This window comes from Abrus precatorius, unplaced genomic scaffold, assembly GCF_003935025.1.
Source record: "Abrus precatorius isolate BTA unplaced genomic scaffold, Abrus_2018 Scaffold6, whole genome shotgun sequence".
In the NCBI taxonomy this organism is placed as follows: Eukaryota; Viridiplantae; Streptophyta; class Magnoliopsida; order Fabales; family Fabaceae; genus Abrus; species Abrus precatorius.
In genome coordinates, this window is record NW_020874406.1 from 24036151 (window position 1) to 24056136 (window position 19986).

Here is a 19986-nt window from a genome sequence, read left to right on the forward strand (position 1 = left end):
GAAAAGTTTTAAATTCTTATAAATTAATTAAAGTCTACAATCACAATTATCTATGAATAAAAGATTAAATACAAAGTATACAATTATAAGAGAATAATCAAAATTATAGAATAATTAAAATATGTTAATATATTTTTTTTAAAAAGTCAAATAATTTTTTTATATATTAGTGTGATAACAAATTTTTCAGTAATTTCATTTTTTAAATAATTATATAATTACTACTAATTTTAAAATTTGACCACATATATGGTATACATTTATAATTTTAACTATTTTTCATTAAATATATCTCCAATACGTGTAGACATGTTACATGATGGATCAAGTCACTAAATTCAATAATACACCCAAGATTTTATTTTATTAAATAAATCTTATATTACGTATGCTAAATAATTTAGTCACTAAATTCTTTTTATATTAAGTTACTTTTCGTCTGCAATTGAGGGAGATGCTGTGCACTGTAAAGATGAAAACGGAAATGTAAAATAATTAAAAAAATGAAGATAAAAATAAAATATTTATAATAATTTTGGAGTCAATTATATTTTAATAAATTTACATTTAAAATAATATAAAAATTAAAATTAACCAAATAAGATATAATAATGAGTAAGAAATAACCACCATATATCTTTATAAATAAGATTGTTACGTGTTAGAATTCTATCATCGTTAAGATTAGGAAGAAGAAGAAAAATTTTAAATATAAAAATGCTAGCAATATTTTTCATTATATTTTTTAATACATGCTTAATTATTATTTAAATTTTATTAAAAAGTATGAAAATTATACATATTTTATTCTTTTTATTTATGCTTTTATAATTTTTAATAATTTTGATTAATAATTAAAAATATACAAAAAGAGTATATTAAATAGTGCATATACTTTTCTTATACACATGAAATAAATAGATGATAAATGATGGTTTAATTAATAAAAAAATAAATAATATTATTTATATTTAAATTTATTTATTAGATTTTTAAACTAAAATTTATTATTAGTTTTGTTAATCTCAAGCTTTAAGGCTGAGTTTAAGTATTCATAAATAGAAAATTTTATGACACAACTATTGAAGTTATAAAAATATAATAAATACTTTTTTTTTTAATAAAATTTTACTATTATTAGTTGTTTATCTTCGGCTCTAAAGGTTGCAATTAATAAAATCCTTTATTATTATAACTAGTATTTCACACATGTGGTGCACGAGGTTTTAATGAGAAAGATGGAAAGAAAATTTATTAAAAAAAATCTTTGTAATTACATATCATTAGTTTGTATCAACCAACTAAACATTACAAAAGTTTATCCACTTGAAACAATATTTTCTCTATTGCATATTAGAATATTAAGACCTTTTTATTTTTAACTTTAAAGATAATCACATAATTGTCCATGGAAAAAAAGGGCTTTGACAAATATAAACCAACACTAGACAAAGTTTGACTTTGACTTTTATTTATGGTCATTACATAACGTACTGCAATTGAAAATTGTCGATGTTGAAACTTAAAAGATATTATTGTGTCCGATGATGTTATAACCATGTTGTGGTATCTAAACACTTTTTCTAAAATTATTTGTAGATATAACCTTTGCTTCAATCACGTGAAAAGTCATCCTATAAACTAATAGTCTAGTACCATTACAAAGTCCAGATGTATTATCAATATTTCTAAGAAATATTATTGGAATTTCAATCTTCAACTTTAATAAATGATTTGGAAGCCCGAAACCTTTTATGGCATTCAAGTATTATGAATTGCACAAATACTCATTACTTGTAGAATTTGAGTTTGTTTTGCACACATTATTAGAGCTAAGATAAATTCTTTCATTCCCTAGAATCATTGTGGACATGTACTTATTTACCATGTCAACTAAATCAAGTATAGAAGTAAGAATGACTCTTTCTTAGAAATAACTTAAGTTATTTAAATGTTCTAGCAAATTTGGATATGTACTTTTAATAATGCTTGCAAGAGGATCAGATGACTCCTTTATTAAAAGGTCATCAGGAATCTCCACCAATCCATCTTCATCGTTCAATTCAGCAACGATACCATCACCAACATTTAATACCCATTTGGCAAATTGTTCACATTTTGTACGTGCATGGTTCTCAACACCCATCATCGATCTCATGTTCTTAGTTTGCTTCAATACTTTGCGATGAGACCATAAGAAGAATTAATTGTTGAAAAAACAATATCTTGTCTACTCTCTTTTCGAATAACAAGAAATATGAAATAAAAGGATAGAACTATTAACTCGTTTGGATATTATTATGATTACAAAATAGAATTTGAGCTAATTAGTATAAATAAGCAAATAAAAACAAAATGTGAGATAGAAAAAGTAGAAAAGTCAATGAAAATAGTTGAGCAAACCTCTTAGATTCACTATAAAACTGTGAGCAAAGTTTACAGTAATTACTCTTTAAATACAAACACACTATTTCATATAAATGTTGATCTTTTAATAGTAAACAGTACAAATTGAGTTTTTAACTAGGAATAATTATAGGACATATTTTTAAAATATAATAAATATTATTAGTCTTATTTAAGATATTTTATTTTAATTTAATTTTATATCTAATTTTATGTCTAATTATGCACTTTTAGAGTAATTATAGAAAAATGATTCAATTCCTTTATAAAATTATAAAAAGATTACAATATTATAATTAAGTTAAAATATTTAGATATTGTTCTTATAATTTTTTTTATTAATTTTAATAACTATGGGTGCTACTAATATGGGTGTAACCATTATTTTATAGTAGAATATATGAATATAGTCATCAAAGAAATTATAGAGTATATTATAATAATAAATTTATATTATTATTCTTGTTTAACATAAATATGATTTAATATTTAGTTTAAATTATTTATTATTATTAGAAAGTTTTCAAAAAAAAATTATAGGGTATATTATAATAATTAGTAAATGTTATTACTAGTCATGTTTAAGGTATTTTATTTTAATTTAATTTTAATTATGATTTTATCTTTGATTAAGTACTGTTAGAGTCATTATAGAAAAAAAAAATTCGTGTTAAGTCTCATCAGAAAGTACTTAATATAAAATATAATTTAAGATTTAGTTCAAATTATTTATTATTTTTTATTTAAATTATTTTATTATATCTTTAATTTAAATATTTTTTTATTATTAGAAAGTTTTCAAAAAACATATACTAACTATTACTCCACAATTTTATTGGACAATTATTTTTGGTTTTATTGTATCTCTAATTCAAATATTTTATTATTATTAGCAAGTTTTCATAAAGAATTATAAGGTATACTATAATAATTAGTAAATATTATTTTTTTAAAGATATTTTATTTTATAATAATTTTATTATTAGAAAACATATAATGTAAAATATAATTTAATATTTAGTTTAAATTATTATTTTTTATTTAAATTATTTTGTTGTATCTATAATTTAATTTTTTTATTTAATTTTTTTATCATTATCAAGTTTTAAATAAAAAATACTAAATATTATTTCATAATTTTATTATTTTATAGCAAAATATATAAATATTTTTATCAAAGGAATTATAGTGTACAATATAAGAATAATTTTATATCATTATTATTGTTTAATATAAAATATGATTTAATATTGAGTTTAAATTATTTATTTTTTTATTTAAATTATTTTATTATATCTATAATTTAAAATTCTTTTTATCATTAGAAAATTAAAAAAAACTAAATATTAGTACATAATTTCTCTAGACAATTACTTTAAATCTTATCATATCTCTAATTTGATTTTTTTTTTAAAATTATAAGATCTAATATAATAATTAGTAAATATTATTATTAATCTTGTTTAAAGTATTTTATTTTAATTTTATTTTATTTCTGATTTTTTCTCTAACTATACAATTATAGAAAATGGAATAGTATTTTTTTATTATTAAAAAATGTTTTAAAAAAATACTAACTGTTACTCTACAATTTTGTTAGACAATAATTTTAATTTTATTGTATCTCTAAATCAAATATTTTTTTATTATTAAAAAGTTTTTAGAGAAATTAATGTAATTAAACTAATTTACTCATTTACTATTAATAAAATTAAAAATAAAGGATATTGTAAAATTTATTATTTTTTTATTTTTAAAAATTCTTAAAAAAACCTTCTTGTGCCAAGTGTAAAGAGGTGGATTAGGTTTACTATATTATATAGATCTTTTTATTTATGTAAAAAATAAATAAAACACATAAAGAATTTATAGTAATTAAAGAATTCAAAATAAAAAATTATTAATTAAATTATTTATGGTGTACAATTTTTTGAACCTTAAACAAATAAATATATACGGAAGTAATATATGCTAAATCTTACCGATCTAATCCACTAGTAAAGTCAGGAGTTAGCAGTTTAACCAATCAGTAGTCAGATGCAACTTGCTTGCAATAATACAAATTCTTGTTGGAGGCATCTATTTGGCTACTGGCTAGTACATGCTTGCCACCTTCACATATTATTATATTTAAGGAAAATTTTGTTTTAGCATGCCAATCTTCTGTGGAATTGATATGGGTATTAAACTAAGAATCTTGCTAATTAATGTTTACATCGATTAAAGAATTAAAATATAAAAATTTCCTATTAAAAATTATAATAGGTATGTATTAATCATATTTTTAATGGTTTTTAAAATTTCTTAATTAATATCTTTAACGTCTGGATTAGTATTTTACTATTTGTCTTAAACTAGTCATTTTTGTAAGTGGGTATTAAACTATCTTCATTGCATTACTAGGAAAAGGCGAGGAAACCCACGTTTTCTCCTTGAGAAAGAAGCCAGACAATGTAGAAAATTAAGCTTCGTTTCATCATCAGTAACGTCACATAGAATTGATGATGGCATTCTAATTTTAATCAGCGAAGCTTCTAATCAATTACCACTCCGTACCTTAGATATGGCTGTTCTGTTTCAGCGCATCCAAAACAAATGGGAGCAAAATTTTAAAAGGGCATGAAGCAGCGTTAAAATTTGACCATTGATTATTAAAATTTTAATTTTTTGTTTAAATGGAAAAAATAATTATTTAGATAGTCAAGTTATTGGAGAGTGTTGGTTTCCAAAATATACAGAGCTATACATCATAGTGACCAAACATTCATATGGAATTTAGCTCAAATGGTAAGAGTGGTAAATGTTTTGAATTTTTGATAGGGATTATGAAGTAGGCTCAGTCCTAGTAACCTCTAAATTATTCATGTTCTATACTCAAATGCCTCACTCAGTTTTTTATGGCTTGATTGCATGTGATAAAATGTCTCATTTCCAATACGATGCAAAAACAAAAGGTCTTTCGAGTGATATGATGAAAATTTTGTCTGATAGATTTGAACGGTTAATTTATAAATATCAAGTATATGTTAGTTTCATTTAATTTTATGAGTTCTTCATTTTAATTAAAGGCTCTTTGTTAGACCTTGAGTATCAAACTTTCGACTGATTATGCAATTTTTTTTGTACATGGACCGATTATGCAAATTGACTCAGTGTGAAACTGACTCTAATTAACGTGAACTAGTATCAATTTAATAAGCTTGAACTGATTTTATTAAAATCTTTAAAAAATAAAAAAGGGTGTAAAATAAAATAAGTATTTAACTAGTATATATTACACTATCATCTAATAATAAAATATCATGTAATTAAATATTATTACTTATTTAAATAACTATATCAAAAGTCATATTTACAGAAGTTTTTTATATAAAATTTTATACTAATAATATACGAAAATTAAAAATTAAATAATTAATAGACAGAAATATTATAAAATAATAATGTTATAAAAGTATTATATAAATTTATTTTATTTATTACATCCAATGACTGATCTAAATTTAACATTGACAGGCAGGGAGGTCTCTGAAGTTTCTTTTATGAATGTAGTTTACTCATTAATGGATGACTTCACAGATGTATAATTTTATGATGTAAATACAATGACTTTGCTAATTTTTTGCGTGTAAAGAAATTAATTTTACTATTTATTTTGATGTAAAAGATGTAAAATATAGTAAAGTTTAACACACTTAATGAATAATTAAACCTTTTAAAAGTGTTAATAAAGAGTTAATTCTTATCCATGTGCAAGAAAAAAGGCTTGACTTTAATAATCTATTTCCTAAAAAAAATATTAACTTCAAACTTTAAAAATAAATTTAAAAATTATTCATTATAGTAAAAATATAATAAATGTTAATTTAATAAATTTTATTATTAATGATTACGTAAATTCAACACTAAAAAATTATGTTAACATTCTTCTTGCAAATAAATAATCTAGGAATCAAAAAACAAAAATCGTAGTGCATGCGTAAAAGATGTCAAAAAGAAATAATGAGTACTACATTATTTTCCTTCTTTTGTACGCGCTTCCTTGTGGATCTGTGGTCAGAATGAAAAGCGAGGAAAAACCTTATCACATTTACTTTTTCATTTCAATTTTAAAGAACTCTCGAGCCATATTCTATCGTCCAATTTAAACACATTGTCTTTTTCTAAGAAAAATCGAGATAATTGTGAACAAATTGAAACAATTTCACATCTCTCGAACAAAGCATTAGATCTCCGGATCACACGAACATGAGTAGTTTTGCGTACTCGATCAGAGATTCCGACGACGGAAACGAAAATTTAGCACAAAACAATATTGTAACTAAAAAGAATGACAAACTGTTTTATTCTTTCAATTATTAGATGTACAATGAAATCATCAAGGTCACTACATACACGTGTGAACACCAAAACAATGAATCACCAAATAATCACGAAGATCATCATCAAAGGTCACCCCTCCAAAATATCGAATGAACAAACACATCACCGAAAATTAACAGTAGAAGACACATAAAAAAAACGAAAAAGAAAAAGAAAAGCTACTCAACAAGAGCAGAGGATAAATGAAATAGATCCCGTCCGTCCGTCTATGAAAAAGAAGATCAAGGGCTCAAGTGCCTCCACGTGGACGAATCAAGTACATCAATGAAAGTTCTTCTAAGCCAAGAGCATGGCAAAGAGGGTACCCATGAGAGCAGTGGCAGTAATGAAGTTGTTTGCGAGGGAGAATGCAGCAGAGGGTGGTGTTGCCGGTGGTGGCTCAGAGCCTCCGGGTCCGGGTGCAGGACCAGGAGGGGTAGAAGAGGGAGAGTTGGGTGCTTCAGAAGGAGAAGAAGCCGGTGCTGCCGGAGAAGGAGGTGACGGTGAAGGAGAAGAAGATGGTGGAGAAGTGGCGGGAGTTGGAGTAGAAGTAGGAGCAGGTGGTGGTGAAGTCTTTGGTGTCGGTGCAGGTGCTGGGGGTGGGGTTTTTGGTGTCGGTGATGGGGCTGGTGCTGATTTGGGTGGTGGTGGGGTGGTTGTCGGTGGCTGCGTGGGTGCTCCTCCTGGAGCTTGTGCTAGGCATGAGCTAGCCAAGAGCCCCAACACCACAAACAATTGTACTACACCAGAACCCATGTTGTGGTTTCTAGAGAGAGAGAGAGAGAAACTGAGAAGAGAAGAGTTGAGCAGGGGCAGATGAAAAAGGGAACAGAATATATAAAAAAAGGAGAGGGGAGAATGGGTTCAAAGGAGTGGAAGGGAGGACAGCGATTAATGATCAATAATGCTACGAGATTCCTCCAACTCCAATGTCTTAATTTAATTTGCTCCTATATGCGCACATACAATTTATCTAATCATATTGTGTAACTCTAATATATATTTATGTTGTACAACTTGCATTCTATCGTGGACGGACTAAGGGCGGTGTGATGTGAGTAATTATGGGTCAACAACACTTTTTTTTTTATCTCCATTTGAATTTTCTTTTAGGACGGGTACAAATTCTTCTACTATATTAGTGTAATTGTGCCAATTATTAGCTGGCAGATGTGGATGCTCGTGCTGTGTCCAAATTGGGGATTTTGCATTGGGCACTATGATTTTTGTGAATGTGTGTACTTAGTTTGTCTTTTTGTCCATTGTAGTTGTTCAATATTACCTGAACACCCCTTTGGGTCTGGGACATGTGTCGGTTCAGATGGTCAGTGAGCAGTCGCTGTCTCCCGCCACCACTGTGTACGGTTTTTCCAGCCATTTTCCTAATCCTACTGCGACCCCTCCCACTATGTCTTCCGCGTTAACCTTTTCAACAACTCAGGACGTCGTCCTTCCATTTTACTACATTACCCTCACTTTCTAACCGTTCATCTAGAGTTCCCACGTGTAACCTTTTTAGTCCGTCGATGGCTTCGGTCGTGTAGTCGTAAATCAGGTCAAAAGCGGGGTCCTTCACACGTGTTGAGGCCACTCTTGTCTCTTACCTGATAAAAACTTTTTTATTATAATTATATATCAAGAATTTTGGAATCTGAAATAAAACCGAAAGAAAAAAACTTGTAATTGCTAACCCTCCAGCAGACGAAAAGGACCTCTTCATTTTACCCTTCCCATTTTGAATTGTAACGTCATTTTAGATCACATATTTGATAATGGGGGTAGAGAAAACAAAGAATAATTAAAACCAACCGTTGCAAATGGAAAACAACTAACAAGGTGATTTTCCAACTCCTACAAATAAAATAATAATATAGATGATATTTATGAAGAAAGTATCGTATAGTGCATGTTTTGTTGTCGTGCCAGTGATACAGTGATGTTGAGAACATGGTGATGGAGAAGGACTTAGAAGACCAATGTGCAGCTGGAACCAGAGGGAAACTGGCATGATAACACTACACGTGCTGCGAAAGGAATAAGACGACCATGTGAAAAAATGTGGAAATCCAAGGTATGGCGGTGTCATTTTTCGGACTGTAAGGGGCAAAGTCTTCCCTGGGGTGTGTGTTTGTTCTTAAATTAACTTTTAATGATGAGCTGAGAGCTGGCAAAAGCTGGCAATTATTAATATCTTAATAATATAGGTTAGCTTGGACTTTTGCAATTTTTATGTTTGTCCGTTTTGCTTGTAAAATACGGGGAAAGTACAAAGGGGGGTTTGCCAAACCCACCAATGAATGAGTCCAATTATCATGGTTTTATAAATTTATTTTTATGTGTTTACGTATATGCATAATTTCTTTTTATCAAAAATAATAAAATATGATATATTAATAATAAGAATTATTATATATTAATTTTTGTTGTATATTTTTAAATATACGTCATCAAAAATGTCATGCTATTTAAAATCCATATTTCCATTTCAATGGAATTGAAAGCTAGTTTGTTTCAACAATAAAATACACGCATTTCCTTTTCATGGAATTGCATCCAATTTATGATATGTGGAATGTTCGATCGTTCCGAGCCAGGTAAGAATCAATTAAAAGAAAGAAAAAAAAAATGTATTGTACTACAATTTTTTTTTCATTATTTTCCACGTTGTACTGCACATTTTTTGGGGATACATGGGTTACAATCACTGTCACTGTATACTATATTTTTCAATACATTTAAAGCTATTCATCATATTATTAACAATGAGACTTTATAATTTACTTGATAATATTTTGAATAATATGATGTTGAATTTATATCAATATTTTTCGTTTTAAAATATATAATTTAAAAGATATTTTAATCTTATAATTTAACTATATATAATATTAAAATTCATTTATTATACTAATACATTAAAATGGTTAAGTCTTACCCTCTATATTATTTGGATATTGATTGGACTGAGTTTTGATTCAAACAATTAATCTTATCAAAATTTTGGGTCAAATGAAAATGAAAATAAAAATAAAAATAAATCTATTTCAACTTGTCTCATAAATACTCATAGATGCGTGCATACAAGTAATGTACTTGTATAGAAGAAAATATATATATTTTACAGATCCATAATTCTCCCCTTTAATTTTAAGAATCATTTGTGTGTATAAAATACGAAGTAACAAAATAATTATATCTAATATTAAATATAATGTCCATTAAAAAAATGAAACTAATAATCATATAGGCTTCCTTTTCGCAGGTGCAACAGTATTCACTTTCAATATTTCCCAATGCGCTGCTAGCAAAACGAAAAATTAACACTCCTTTCCCTTGACATCAAGTAATAGGAAATTAAAGGTTCGTTTCTTTTACACTTAGAATCATTATTTTTAAGTAGTATACGTCTTAAAGTAATATTTATAATTAAGATTGATTTATAGATACATCTTAATTATATAATATTTTACCAAAAAAAAATAACTTTGAAATAAATTACTTTCAAGTGTGAGATTTATTTTAAAGTTTTTTAATGGAATTAAAATATGTATTTTAACTAATTACTATATAATTACATATTTTATATTAAAAATTTGATAAATTTCTCTAATTATATAATAAGCACGCCCTATGAAGTAAAACTAACATACTCTTAATATGAGTCCGAGTGGCTGATTATTAGGGATAACTAGGCATGGTCCGAAAAAACGTATTTTGGTTTATGTGAATAACAACCTTAACAGTTGTAAAATAAAATAAAAAAAGTTTATTGAAATTGCAACATAAAATTCAATTAAATTTTTTTTTTCCAATTTTCTATTATAAGTTATAAAATATAATTAAAATGTATGTGTGTGTGTGAAACTTTGGTTATCAGTGATTACTTACATTCAAAACCAAATTTAATACAAGAGTAAAAAACTTATCCGTTAGTGGTAACTTTCATGAATATTTATTGGGTTAACATATATTTTCATTTTAATTTATTGTAAAAAAAACAAAAAACACTCTCAATTCGATCCGTTAAGGTTGTATGTGTAGTACATTATTATTTTTTTTAAAATATCAATCATTTAAACCATAGTGATGTTAATATTTCAAATGTTTTCTCTTTAAATTAATCCTTTAAAGATTTAATGTGATACTAAAATACTCTTTCATATAATTAAAATAATAAAAAATACAGCTATTTAAAATTTTACTTTAATTAAAAAAAATTAATATGATGATAATTTTCTACGAACTGAAGGTAAAAAAAAAATATTGAAAATATAAAACTAATGATTAAATTTTGAGGAAGTACAGCTTCAGAGTATTGAATTGATATTTTTTTAAAAAAAGTTATACACTTTAAAAGATAAAATTACACGTAAAAATGAATGGTTAAGTTTTACCAATTACTTTCACTCATCATACAGAAGTTCTCACATCTTTTCTATTCACCAGTTTTGTTTCTTATTTAAAAATAAATTATATATGTTTGCTATAAATAGACAATTTCATTGTGAAGAAAACAATAACAATATTTAAAGTGACAAAAATACTTGAGTCAAAATCACGTGAAACACGATATGTTTGATAATACAATTCGATTAATGTTATTTTCACATTTTATCACGGGGGTTGAGTTGGATGTAAAAAAGACGAAGATAAACCAAAAAAAGAAAAAACCAAGAGGGAGAGAGAGAGAGAGAGAGAGAGAGAGAGAGAGAGAGAGAGAGAGAGAGAGAGAGAGAGAGAGAGAGGAAGTGAAAAATGTAAAAAATGATATAATACAAAAGAGATCTACAAATAAAGAGAATCACAACTACAAAAGATTTAATTATCTATCGCATCTATTGTTTTAATTTATTTTATTTTATCTTTTAAAGTATAAACACCTTACAAAAGATTTTCCATTGAAATATACATCCTTGTTTGTTTCGAGCATGGAGAGATTTCAATCAGACATCGTGAAGGAGACCCAGATACTCATGTTAAGTTCAACTAACTCACATCAAATAAAGCAGCAATGACTTTGGTCGAGGTTGGACTAACTGAACAAAATTCCATGTCACTGCAATTTGTGACACTATGTACTGTCTTGTCAAGTTGAAAGAAGAACAATATAATAAGTACATTTTAGCCTAATATTTTAGGTTGAATTATGTTAACCATTATCAAAATTGTTTCTGTTATTATCAATCGTTTAGCTTCTTCCATAAGTCGTAGAATATCTTGAAAAGTGACAATAAATATCACTATTTGGATAGGTCATAGGAACCAACAGAGAGTATAAGGATAGCTACAAAAACATTGTCCAATGTCAAGACAGGTTCTACACTCTTCCCCAACTAAGCATGTCACTCTCCCCTCGGAAGTTTCCCCACCATATTTCAAATTACTAAAATATAAATAAGTAAATAAATACACAGCGCCGTATACGGTTAAAAAATGGTAGATGTCAAGTTTAAATATATTTTTACTTACAATTTTTTTAATTCAATACTTTTGTTTTCAGTAATTATGTGAGTAATTAAAAAGTGATCGCATATTAATTTTTTTGGTTATATTACTTTAGAAAGAAAAACTAAAATTTAAAATTAAAAACTAGTAAATATATAATTTTTTTAAAAATATATATTTAAGCTTTTTAATTTTAATCCATTCAATTTTTCATGATTTTCATTTTTATATTTGGATAATTGAAGTGTTTTGACCCCTCTCATAAACATAAGTCTATAAATAGTCAGTGGTGTGGTGGAATAATATTTTCTAATATACTTTTTTAACATACTTTTAACTATTATTAAAAATATAAAATATGTTATTAAATTAAAAAATGTATTTTTTTAAAATTTTAATAAATTTTAAGCGTATTTTGACATTTCTCATAACTAATATGTGAGATTCTCTTAGTTAATCATCTTATCATTTAATAGATTTTAAAGAATAATGCCTTGTTTGGATCTAAGGGTAAAATTGAGATGGATAAAATAAAATAAAAAATGAAATAGATAAAAATAAAATTTAAATAAAATAAAACAGTAGTCTGGATAGATTGAAATGTAAAAGAAAGTAATACGCTTAAAATATTAAAAAGACTTATTTATCTTTAAAAAGTTCTTAAAACATCCACTGTTATTCAACCTTTTTTTCCTGTCCTGTCATGATTTATTTTTTGGCTCATAGTTACGTTTCATGCCTTTGAATGTAGGAAATAAAAATGGTGAGCCTCAATGAAATTATTGAATTTCAATCCTTATTTTCAATGGATCCAAACTAAGGAAGTGAATTTAAACATTCATATTTTAGTCTACCCTTGTTTCATTCCATTGTATTTCAATTCATGTAAACAACTTGTAAAGGTGTTTTTCACATAAGTAACGAATAAGCTATCCAAAAGTTGGTAAGCTAACCAGAAGTTAAAATTAAAAATGAAGTTGATAACTTAAATAATTTAATTAAAAGTGTTTGATAAAATAGTTTATAAATAAAAAAATGATGCATAATTAATTGTTAGACTTAAAAATTTAATAATTTTATATATATTTTTAAAATGATTATAAATTTTTTAATTTATTTAAAATCATTTATCTTCTTAAAATTAAAAATTTAATTTTATTCTTATTTATAAATACATAAATTTATAATATTATTTTAATAATTTCATAGCAAGCAAGGCAAGGACCCCTATTATTTTTTCACTTTAATGTTTTATTTTATTTTAATAGAATTATGCATGTATATTCCTTTCATTTTTGTCCATCATGAGATTATCGACAACCCAATTACTTGATGGGTCATCCAATGAAAACGTTGCAGAAGAAGTGGGAACAGATGGACTCGATGATCAGGCCACAACAGTGGAGGGATCAAAGCCCAGCTACGGGCGATGATTATGGGGAAAATAAAAAAGTTCATTCCCAACACTGCTTTTTTGTTATAATCTCTGTGTACAAATGTTCTGTATTTATTGCGTATTGGATATAAAAGCTCTATATTCTGCTGTCTATATACATTGATAAATCATTTTATATTTTTTTGTATCTTTAACATAAAAAAATAATATCACAATTTTGATAAATAATATAGACCAGTTTGTAAATATATTTTATTGTATTACTTAATTGATAGAAATGAGGAAAAATAGGAATGTTTTGTTTTTACTTATTTGAATAAACACATAAAAAGGAATAGAAAAAAATATACTGCAAGCACCCAAATTATAGTCTAAAAGCTGCCAAAATAAAATATTAAAATCTTTGGACCTGGAGACCAAGAGAAAATATGACCCAATAAAGGTTGGGCATGAACTCATTGCAATGGTGGATTTGGATGGTCTCAGTGGTTGTTATGGGGCTATTTCTCTATGTAGTTGTTGATGGTTTATGCCTTAAATGGCATGACTGCAAAGGACCTATAGCAATTGGGTAGCTTCATTGGGAGTGATGAGTTGTAAACTTTGGCTGGGAGGCAATGAAGGAGCAAAGCATGGGGACAAAAAAGGGCAAAGCAAATCCTGCAATGGGGGCTGTGTGGTTAGAGTTAGAACAAAATATTCATGGAAGGTTGTGAATGAAGGCTAAAAATGTGCAACATGCTTTCTCACAGCCAAAATCTTGCCTTTAGGGAGAAGACATTTTTTTGGATCCCACATCCAAAAATTTGTCTTCCTATCCTTTTCAGTTGTCATCTAAGTAACGGAAATTCATCAATCTTAACCAAAATAACGAAAGGGTAAATTTTAGGTTGAATAAATGAATGCAAAAGATTTTAGAGATAATTCTAAAAAAATATTGAGAAGATCTTTTATGAGGAGAAAATATAAAAATATTAATAAGATAAAATAAATTATAATTATCTCAAAATTAATTTTAACTTATTCATCTTATAAAATAATTTATTTTATTCCTAATTATTTTTATTATATACTTCTACCCATGTTTATTTAAATACTTATCCAAACCCAAACATTATACATCGATACATTACAAAATACCTACAGTAGGCATGATGGATCATTGCTAGTTCTGTTTTTTTTCCCCTTAAAATGTGTTAGGGTGGACTTTGACTAATGGATTTCATCCCCTCAAGCACTGACTCAACCTTTACCCCTTGTCGTTGTAAAATTTATTTATAACAGCCCAGAGGAATTGAATCATACAAATTGTATTATCATTTTTCCAAAAAAAATATTATCAAATGCCCTAAGTATAATGATTAAGAAATAAATAATTTATTTTATTAAAGAGTTTAATTTTAATTAATATATTGTCAACTATTTAAGATACATAATAAGTATGATTTTCAGATTAATTATTATAAAAGTCAGATATTTTTTATTTGTATGATAACTTATAATTAGATAATAATATAAAATACTATTACACTTTCATATATATTTTAATTATTTTTTTATTAAAAAATAATGCAGACATATTTTAATGCATCAAAAATTGGTCGAATATTTTTAAGGGGAAAAAAAGCTAACATGATTAATATATTATGTTTAATTTTATTAAAGGAGATATACTTAAAAAATGTATGTATCAGTTAAGGATAAAATGACTGCCCCATGACATAGAAAATTTGCTGCAATTTTAGCATAAATTTTAATAAATTAATACTTAATTTGGTTATTTTTCTTGGTACATATTTTGATAAGTATTTATTGCTACATTTTATTGTAAGGGTTGCAGATTGTTTTAGTAAATCACCATTTAAATTCTGACGCCCTTGATAGATGAGGCAGAGAGAAACAGAAAACTGTTGGTGCTTGAATCCAATGTGAAATGTGTGTAAGAACACGTGCCCAACTAATCCATTCCAGAAACTTGTGGTCAAATGATTTAAATGATTCCGAGAGTTACTAGAGGATTCTTTTAAATCAAATAAATTTTGACAGAAATAAAGTTTATTTATATATTTTTCACTCTTTTTCATACGACGTTATCTATTACTTTCATTCTTTAGAGTTTATTTAAACATTTAAAATTAGTATATTTTATTAAAAAAATTACATTAAAGATATGTAAATGCTAATTTTGGTCTGGATCGCACATTTTATTAAATAATAAATAATGAATTTAAAAAAAATAAAAAGTAATTAAAAAGATACATGATCAATAAAAATTATAAAAATATTATATAAATAATAATTATTGTTTCTATTTTTAATTTTAGTTAATATATAAATATATAAAATAAAATAAAAATAATTAAAGTCTAAAAAGTGTACTTAATTTTTTTATTAGGTACTAATCATATTATAAATACTGTAATTGTTTAAATTTATTTTTAAATTTTTAAATTAATACATTCTGAAATTAAAATTAACAAGCAAAAGATACAATTTTTAAAATTAAAATACTAATAATCTAGTTATGTTCAATAATATTAAATAAAAATTAATATATTATGATATTTTAATTCTAAACGCAGTTCAACGTCATGAGTATGTGAAAGAGAGTTAAAATCTATGATCAAGTTCCAAAATATTCGGGTGGATAAAAGTGTCAAAACTTAAATAATTTTTGGGACAGGTAGCAGTACTTTATTAAACTAGTGGGGAGTTTTGGTAGGTAGGAGTAGTTATTGAAGCAGTTGAAAATACTCAGCTACTTCGTTAACCCCACGAGTTTTGGAAGCCCAGCACTTGCTCGAGCATTTGAAATCCCTCACGAGATCAACCTTCTTGTAAGCTATAAGCAATGGAAGATCAAAGCCAGATAAAACCTCGAATTCTTTGCCTCCACGGATTCAGGACCAGTGGTCAAATCCTTAAGCAACAAGTCTTAAGATGGCCAGAAAATGTACTACAAAAGTTGGACCTCGTTTTCCTCGATGGCCAATTTCCCGCGAGGGGAAAATCTGACGTTGAAGGCATTTTTGATCCTCCATACTATGAATGGTTCCAAGGCAACGAGGTTGTAGGAACAATGAGTGTTACTCCACATGCAACATAAATTTAGTCATGCCATGCTGCTAATATTTATCTATTTGTGTACAGGACTTCACTGAGTATACTAATTTCGAAGAGTGTTTAGCTTACATCGAAGATTACATTGTGAAAAATGGTCCTTTTGATGGTTTTCTGGGGTTCTCTCAGGTGCGGTTATATTATTATTTAACTTTATGCATATCTTGTGATTCCATTTTTAATTAATCAAGAATGTTACTCAGGGAGCAATTTTAGCAGCTGCATTGCCAGGAATGCAAGCAGAGGTACTTAATAGAAACCCATCTTATATATTTATTTTGCCTCCATGTTATGATAAAATTAAAAAATTTGGTTTGATTAAAGTGAGTGATGACTTTAGGGCGTAGCACTTGGGAAGGTGAACAAGATCAAGTTCCTGATTTTGATTTCAGGAGCAAAGTTTGGTGAAAAGAAGTTTGGAATGCCTAAATTGGCTTCGAATGCATTTTCAAAACCAATCGAGTGCCCGTCTCTTCACTTTATAGGTACTTTCAAGAAACAGTCCCTTCTGATTCTTTTGTTCAAGTATATTTTTCTTCATATATGATATGATATGATATGATAAGAGAGCATATATAATAAAAGAGCATGATATTAGCAAAAAAAAAATAAAAAAATAAAAAGAACATGATTGAATGTTTTATTATTATTTTTATCTTTATTAAATTAATGGGATACAATATATTTATCTTACAGTTTTATTTTATTTTTCTTTTTAATATAAATTTTATTTTGTAGAATGGCTTAAATTATAAGTTGACAAGATAAAATTATAAAATATACAATTTATTAATTTAGTTTTTATTAAATATCAAATAAGATAAAAGACTGTCTTATTCTTATTATATCTTATAATTTCTTCTACTCTTATGTTGATTAAATACATCTTTAGTTTGAAAATAATGTTGCATCTAGTGTATTGTAATTACGATTTTTTAATGCGTGCTTACTAAATAATAATAATTATTAAAAAAATACATTAGATCCAACGATATCATGTAATTTTAATATAGTGTCTATATATTGCTACTATTTTGAAGTAATTTTTATTTCAAATATATTTATTATTATTATGATTATAAAAAAGTATTTTAAACAAATCACTTGAATAAACGTAATGATATACACCTAAAAACTTACTTACATATGGATCGATTACTCTTTAAAAAAAAACTAATATAATTATATGATTAAATTAATTGGAAAAGGATTTGGTGTAAATTTAAAAATTTACACTTAATTTAAATCTTTCATTTAACTTATATCTAACGGATTATAATTTAATTTTTATTTATTACTTCACTAGTCATTATATATATAAGTTAAATAAAATATTAATATTAGATATAAAAGTTTTTAAATTAAGAAGATCTGCCCTCAAACTAATTAATTGATTATTATACTTGATTTGTGTTATTATGGGATGAAGGGGAGAAGGATTTCATGAACCCAGAGAGCATAGCTTTGTTGGAAGCATTCGTGGACCCTGTTGTGATTCACCATCCTAAAGGGCATGGAGTTTACAGACTTGGTTAGTGGTTATAAATATATATTGGTTTTGTGAATATAAAATTCCTGAAATTGAGATTTTGGTTTGCTGCATCTTTGTTGCAGATGATAAAAGTACTGAAACTATGCTCGGTTTCATTGAGACGATTCAGAGGATACCACAGGATGGTCATGGCAAGACTTGAATCTCATTTGTCCCTATTATTCTTACCAAGAAATGAAACTTCATCCAAGCTTTAATAATAATTTCCTCATAATAAACTCGTATATGTAAAGGCAGCATCAATCGATGCTCAGTTTCATGTGGATCTACTTCATTATCTCATCGTTAATGCATTTAATTTTAATATCACCAATTAGAGAAATGTACCATCTGAAATTATCCTTTTATACGACGTCCAGTATTACCTTTTGATGCAAAATTCATACGACTTTTAAACAAGCATGAAAATCAAAATCTGGTTAAGTAAAAATGAAACTGAATAATAAATTTAAGTGAAATTTTATATTTACTTTAAGTTAATTAAATTTACTTAAGTGAATTTTGAATTTTTTATAGTATCATCAATGGCAAGAATGTGAATTACTGACACAACATCTCCAAGACGAACTCTCAAATTAGACCTCGTAACCTCGTTCATCTTAATCTTTGATTCTTCATAATTCCTATCAGCAAGAGCTATGTCCCTCTATTTCTTTCCCTGCAACACAAATCCATAATAAATTCCACACGCCATTTTTCAAATTTCACCAAATAAAAATAATTAAAAAAAATTAACAAATGTCCATAATTTGTGAATTGAGCGAGAAGAAAGAGGAAGGTGAAAAAAAGAAACCTTTGATTAGAACAGTATTGCTGCAAAAAACTTAAAAAGAGTTTTGTCATAGTTTGAAGGTGCATTGGAACTACTATCGATATATCATCGTTAACGACAAAAGTTGCAAAATTAAAGCGAATTTAACATACTTAAATAAATTTGTAAAATTTCACTTAAATTTATTATCCAATTTCTTTTTTCACTTAAGAAAATTAGGATTTGCTTAAATAAAATAGTCTAGTTGCATCACAACAGGAGATGCTCAGAATCCAAAAAGTACATATCGTCTTATAAAATTTTAATATTTCTTCAACATTATAAAACAAAAGAAATCAAGGGAATATATATTTAGAGAATAAATTTTATCAAAATTTGGGTAGAATTAATTTCAATTCCTTACTAATGTAAAAAAATGTAATATCTTATATGATAATTTATTATTATATTGTTAATAATTTAACCGGTATTGAAGTTGCTAAAGAGACAAATTCACAAACCGTATAACAGAGTTTATTAAAGAATGTTATGAATGTAATTGTTTTCTTCTTTTGAACACTAATCATATAAATTAATTCTGACCGGCAGGTTTCCCTGCCCAGCTGTGAATGTATCAAAATCAACTTGTCTTTCTTATTCCAAACAGCGGACACTATAATCTCCATTCCACAAGTTTCATCTACATTATTAGTTTGTTTTCAAACTTAGTCTCAATGATTTCAACGATTGAAAAAACTTGCTGATTAAAGTCAACATGATGCGTGAAAATAAACAGAAGTTGACCTCTTGTTTTAAGACATGAATCTATTCCCCCTCTTAATATTATTAGTCACTACGTACACCAAAGGCCTCATTAGAATTTGAATGAAAGCCCATGTCCTCATAATTTCGATGGTTAGACAGGTCTTTCTTGCTGTACAGCTATCTTATTCT

The 19986-nt window shown here is 26.5% G+C and overlaps 2 protein-coding genes across 2 annotated transcripts; both read left to right on the forward strand.

Moving 5' to 3' along the window:
- Positions 1–6733: 6733 nt before the first annotated feature.
- Positions 6734–15552, forward strand: LOC113868730 (glycine-rich cell wall structural protein-like). The gene is made up of 2 exons (XM_027504576.1): positions 6734–7524; positions 15507–15552. The coding sequence occupies exons 1-2, from the start codon at positions 7079–7081 to the stop codon at positions 15550–15552; spliced, it is 492 nt and encodes a 163-aa protein (XP_027360377.1). The 5' UTR covers positions 6734–7078.
- Positions 15553–16460: 908 nt separating this feature from the next.
- LOC113870442 (esterase C25G4.2-like) lies at positions 16461–19109 on the forward strand. Its single transcript, XM_027507034.1, has 7 exons — positions 16461–16676; positions 16760–16858; positions 16933–16974; positions 17070–17214; positions 18159–18260; positions 18344–18391; positions 19033–19109. Exons 1-7 carry the CDS (start codon positions 16461–16463, stop codon positions 19107–19109), a joined length of 729 nt encoding a protein of 242 aa, XP_027362835.1.
- The last annotated feature ends 877 nt before the right edge of the window (positions 19110–19986 follow it).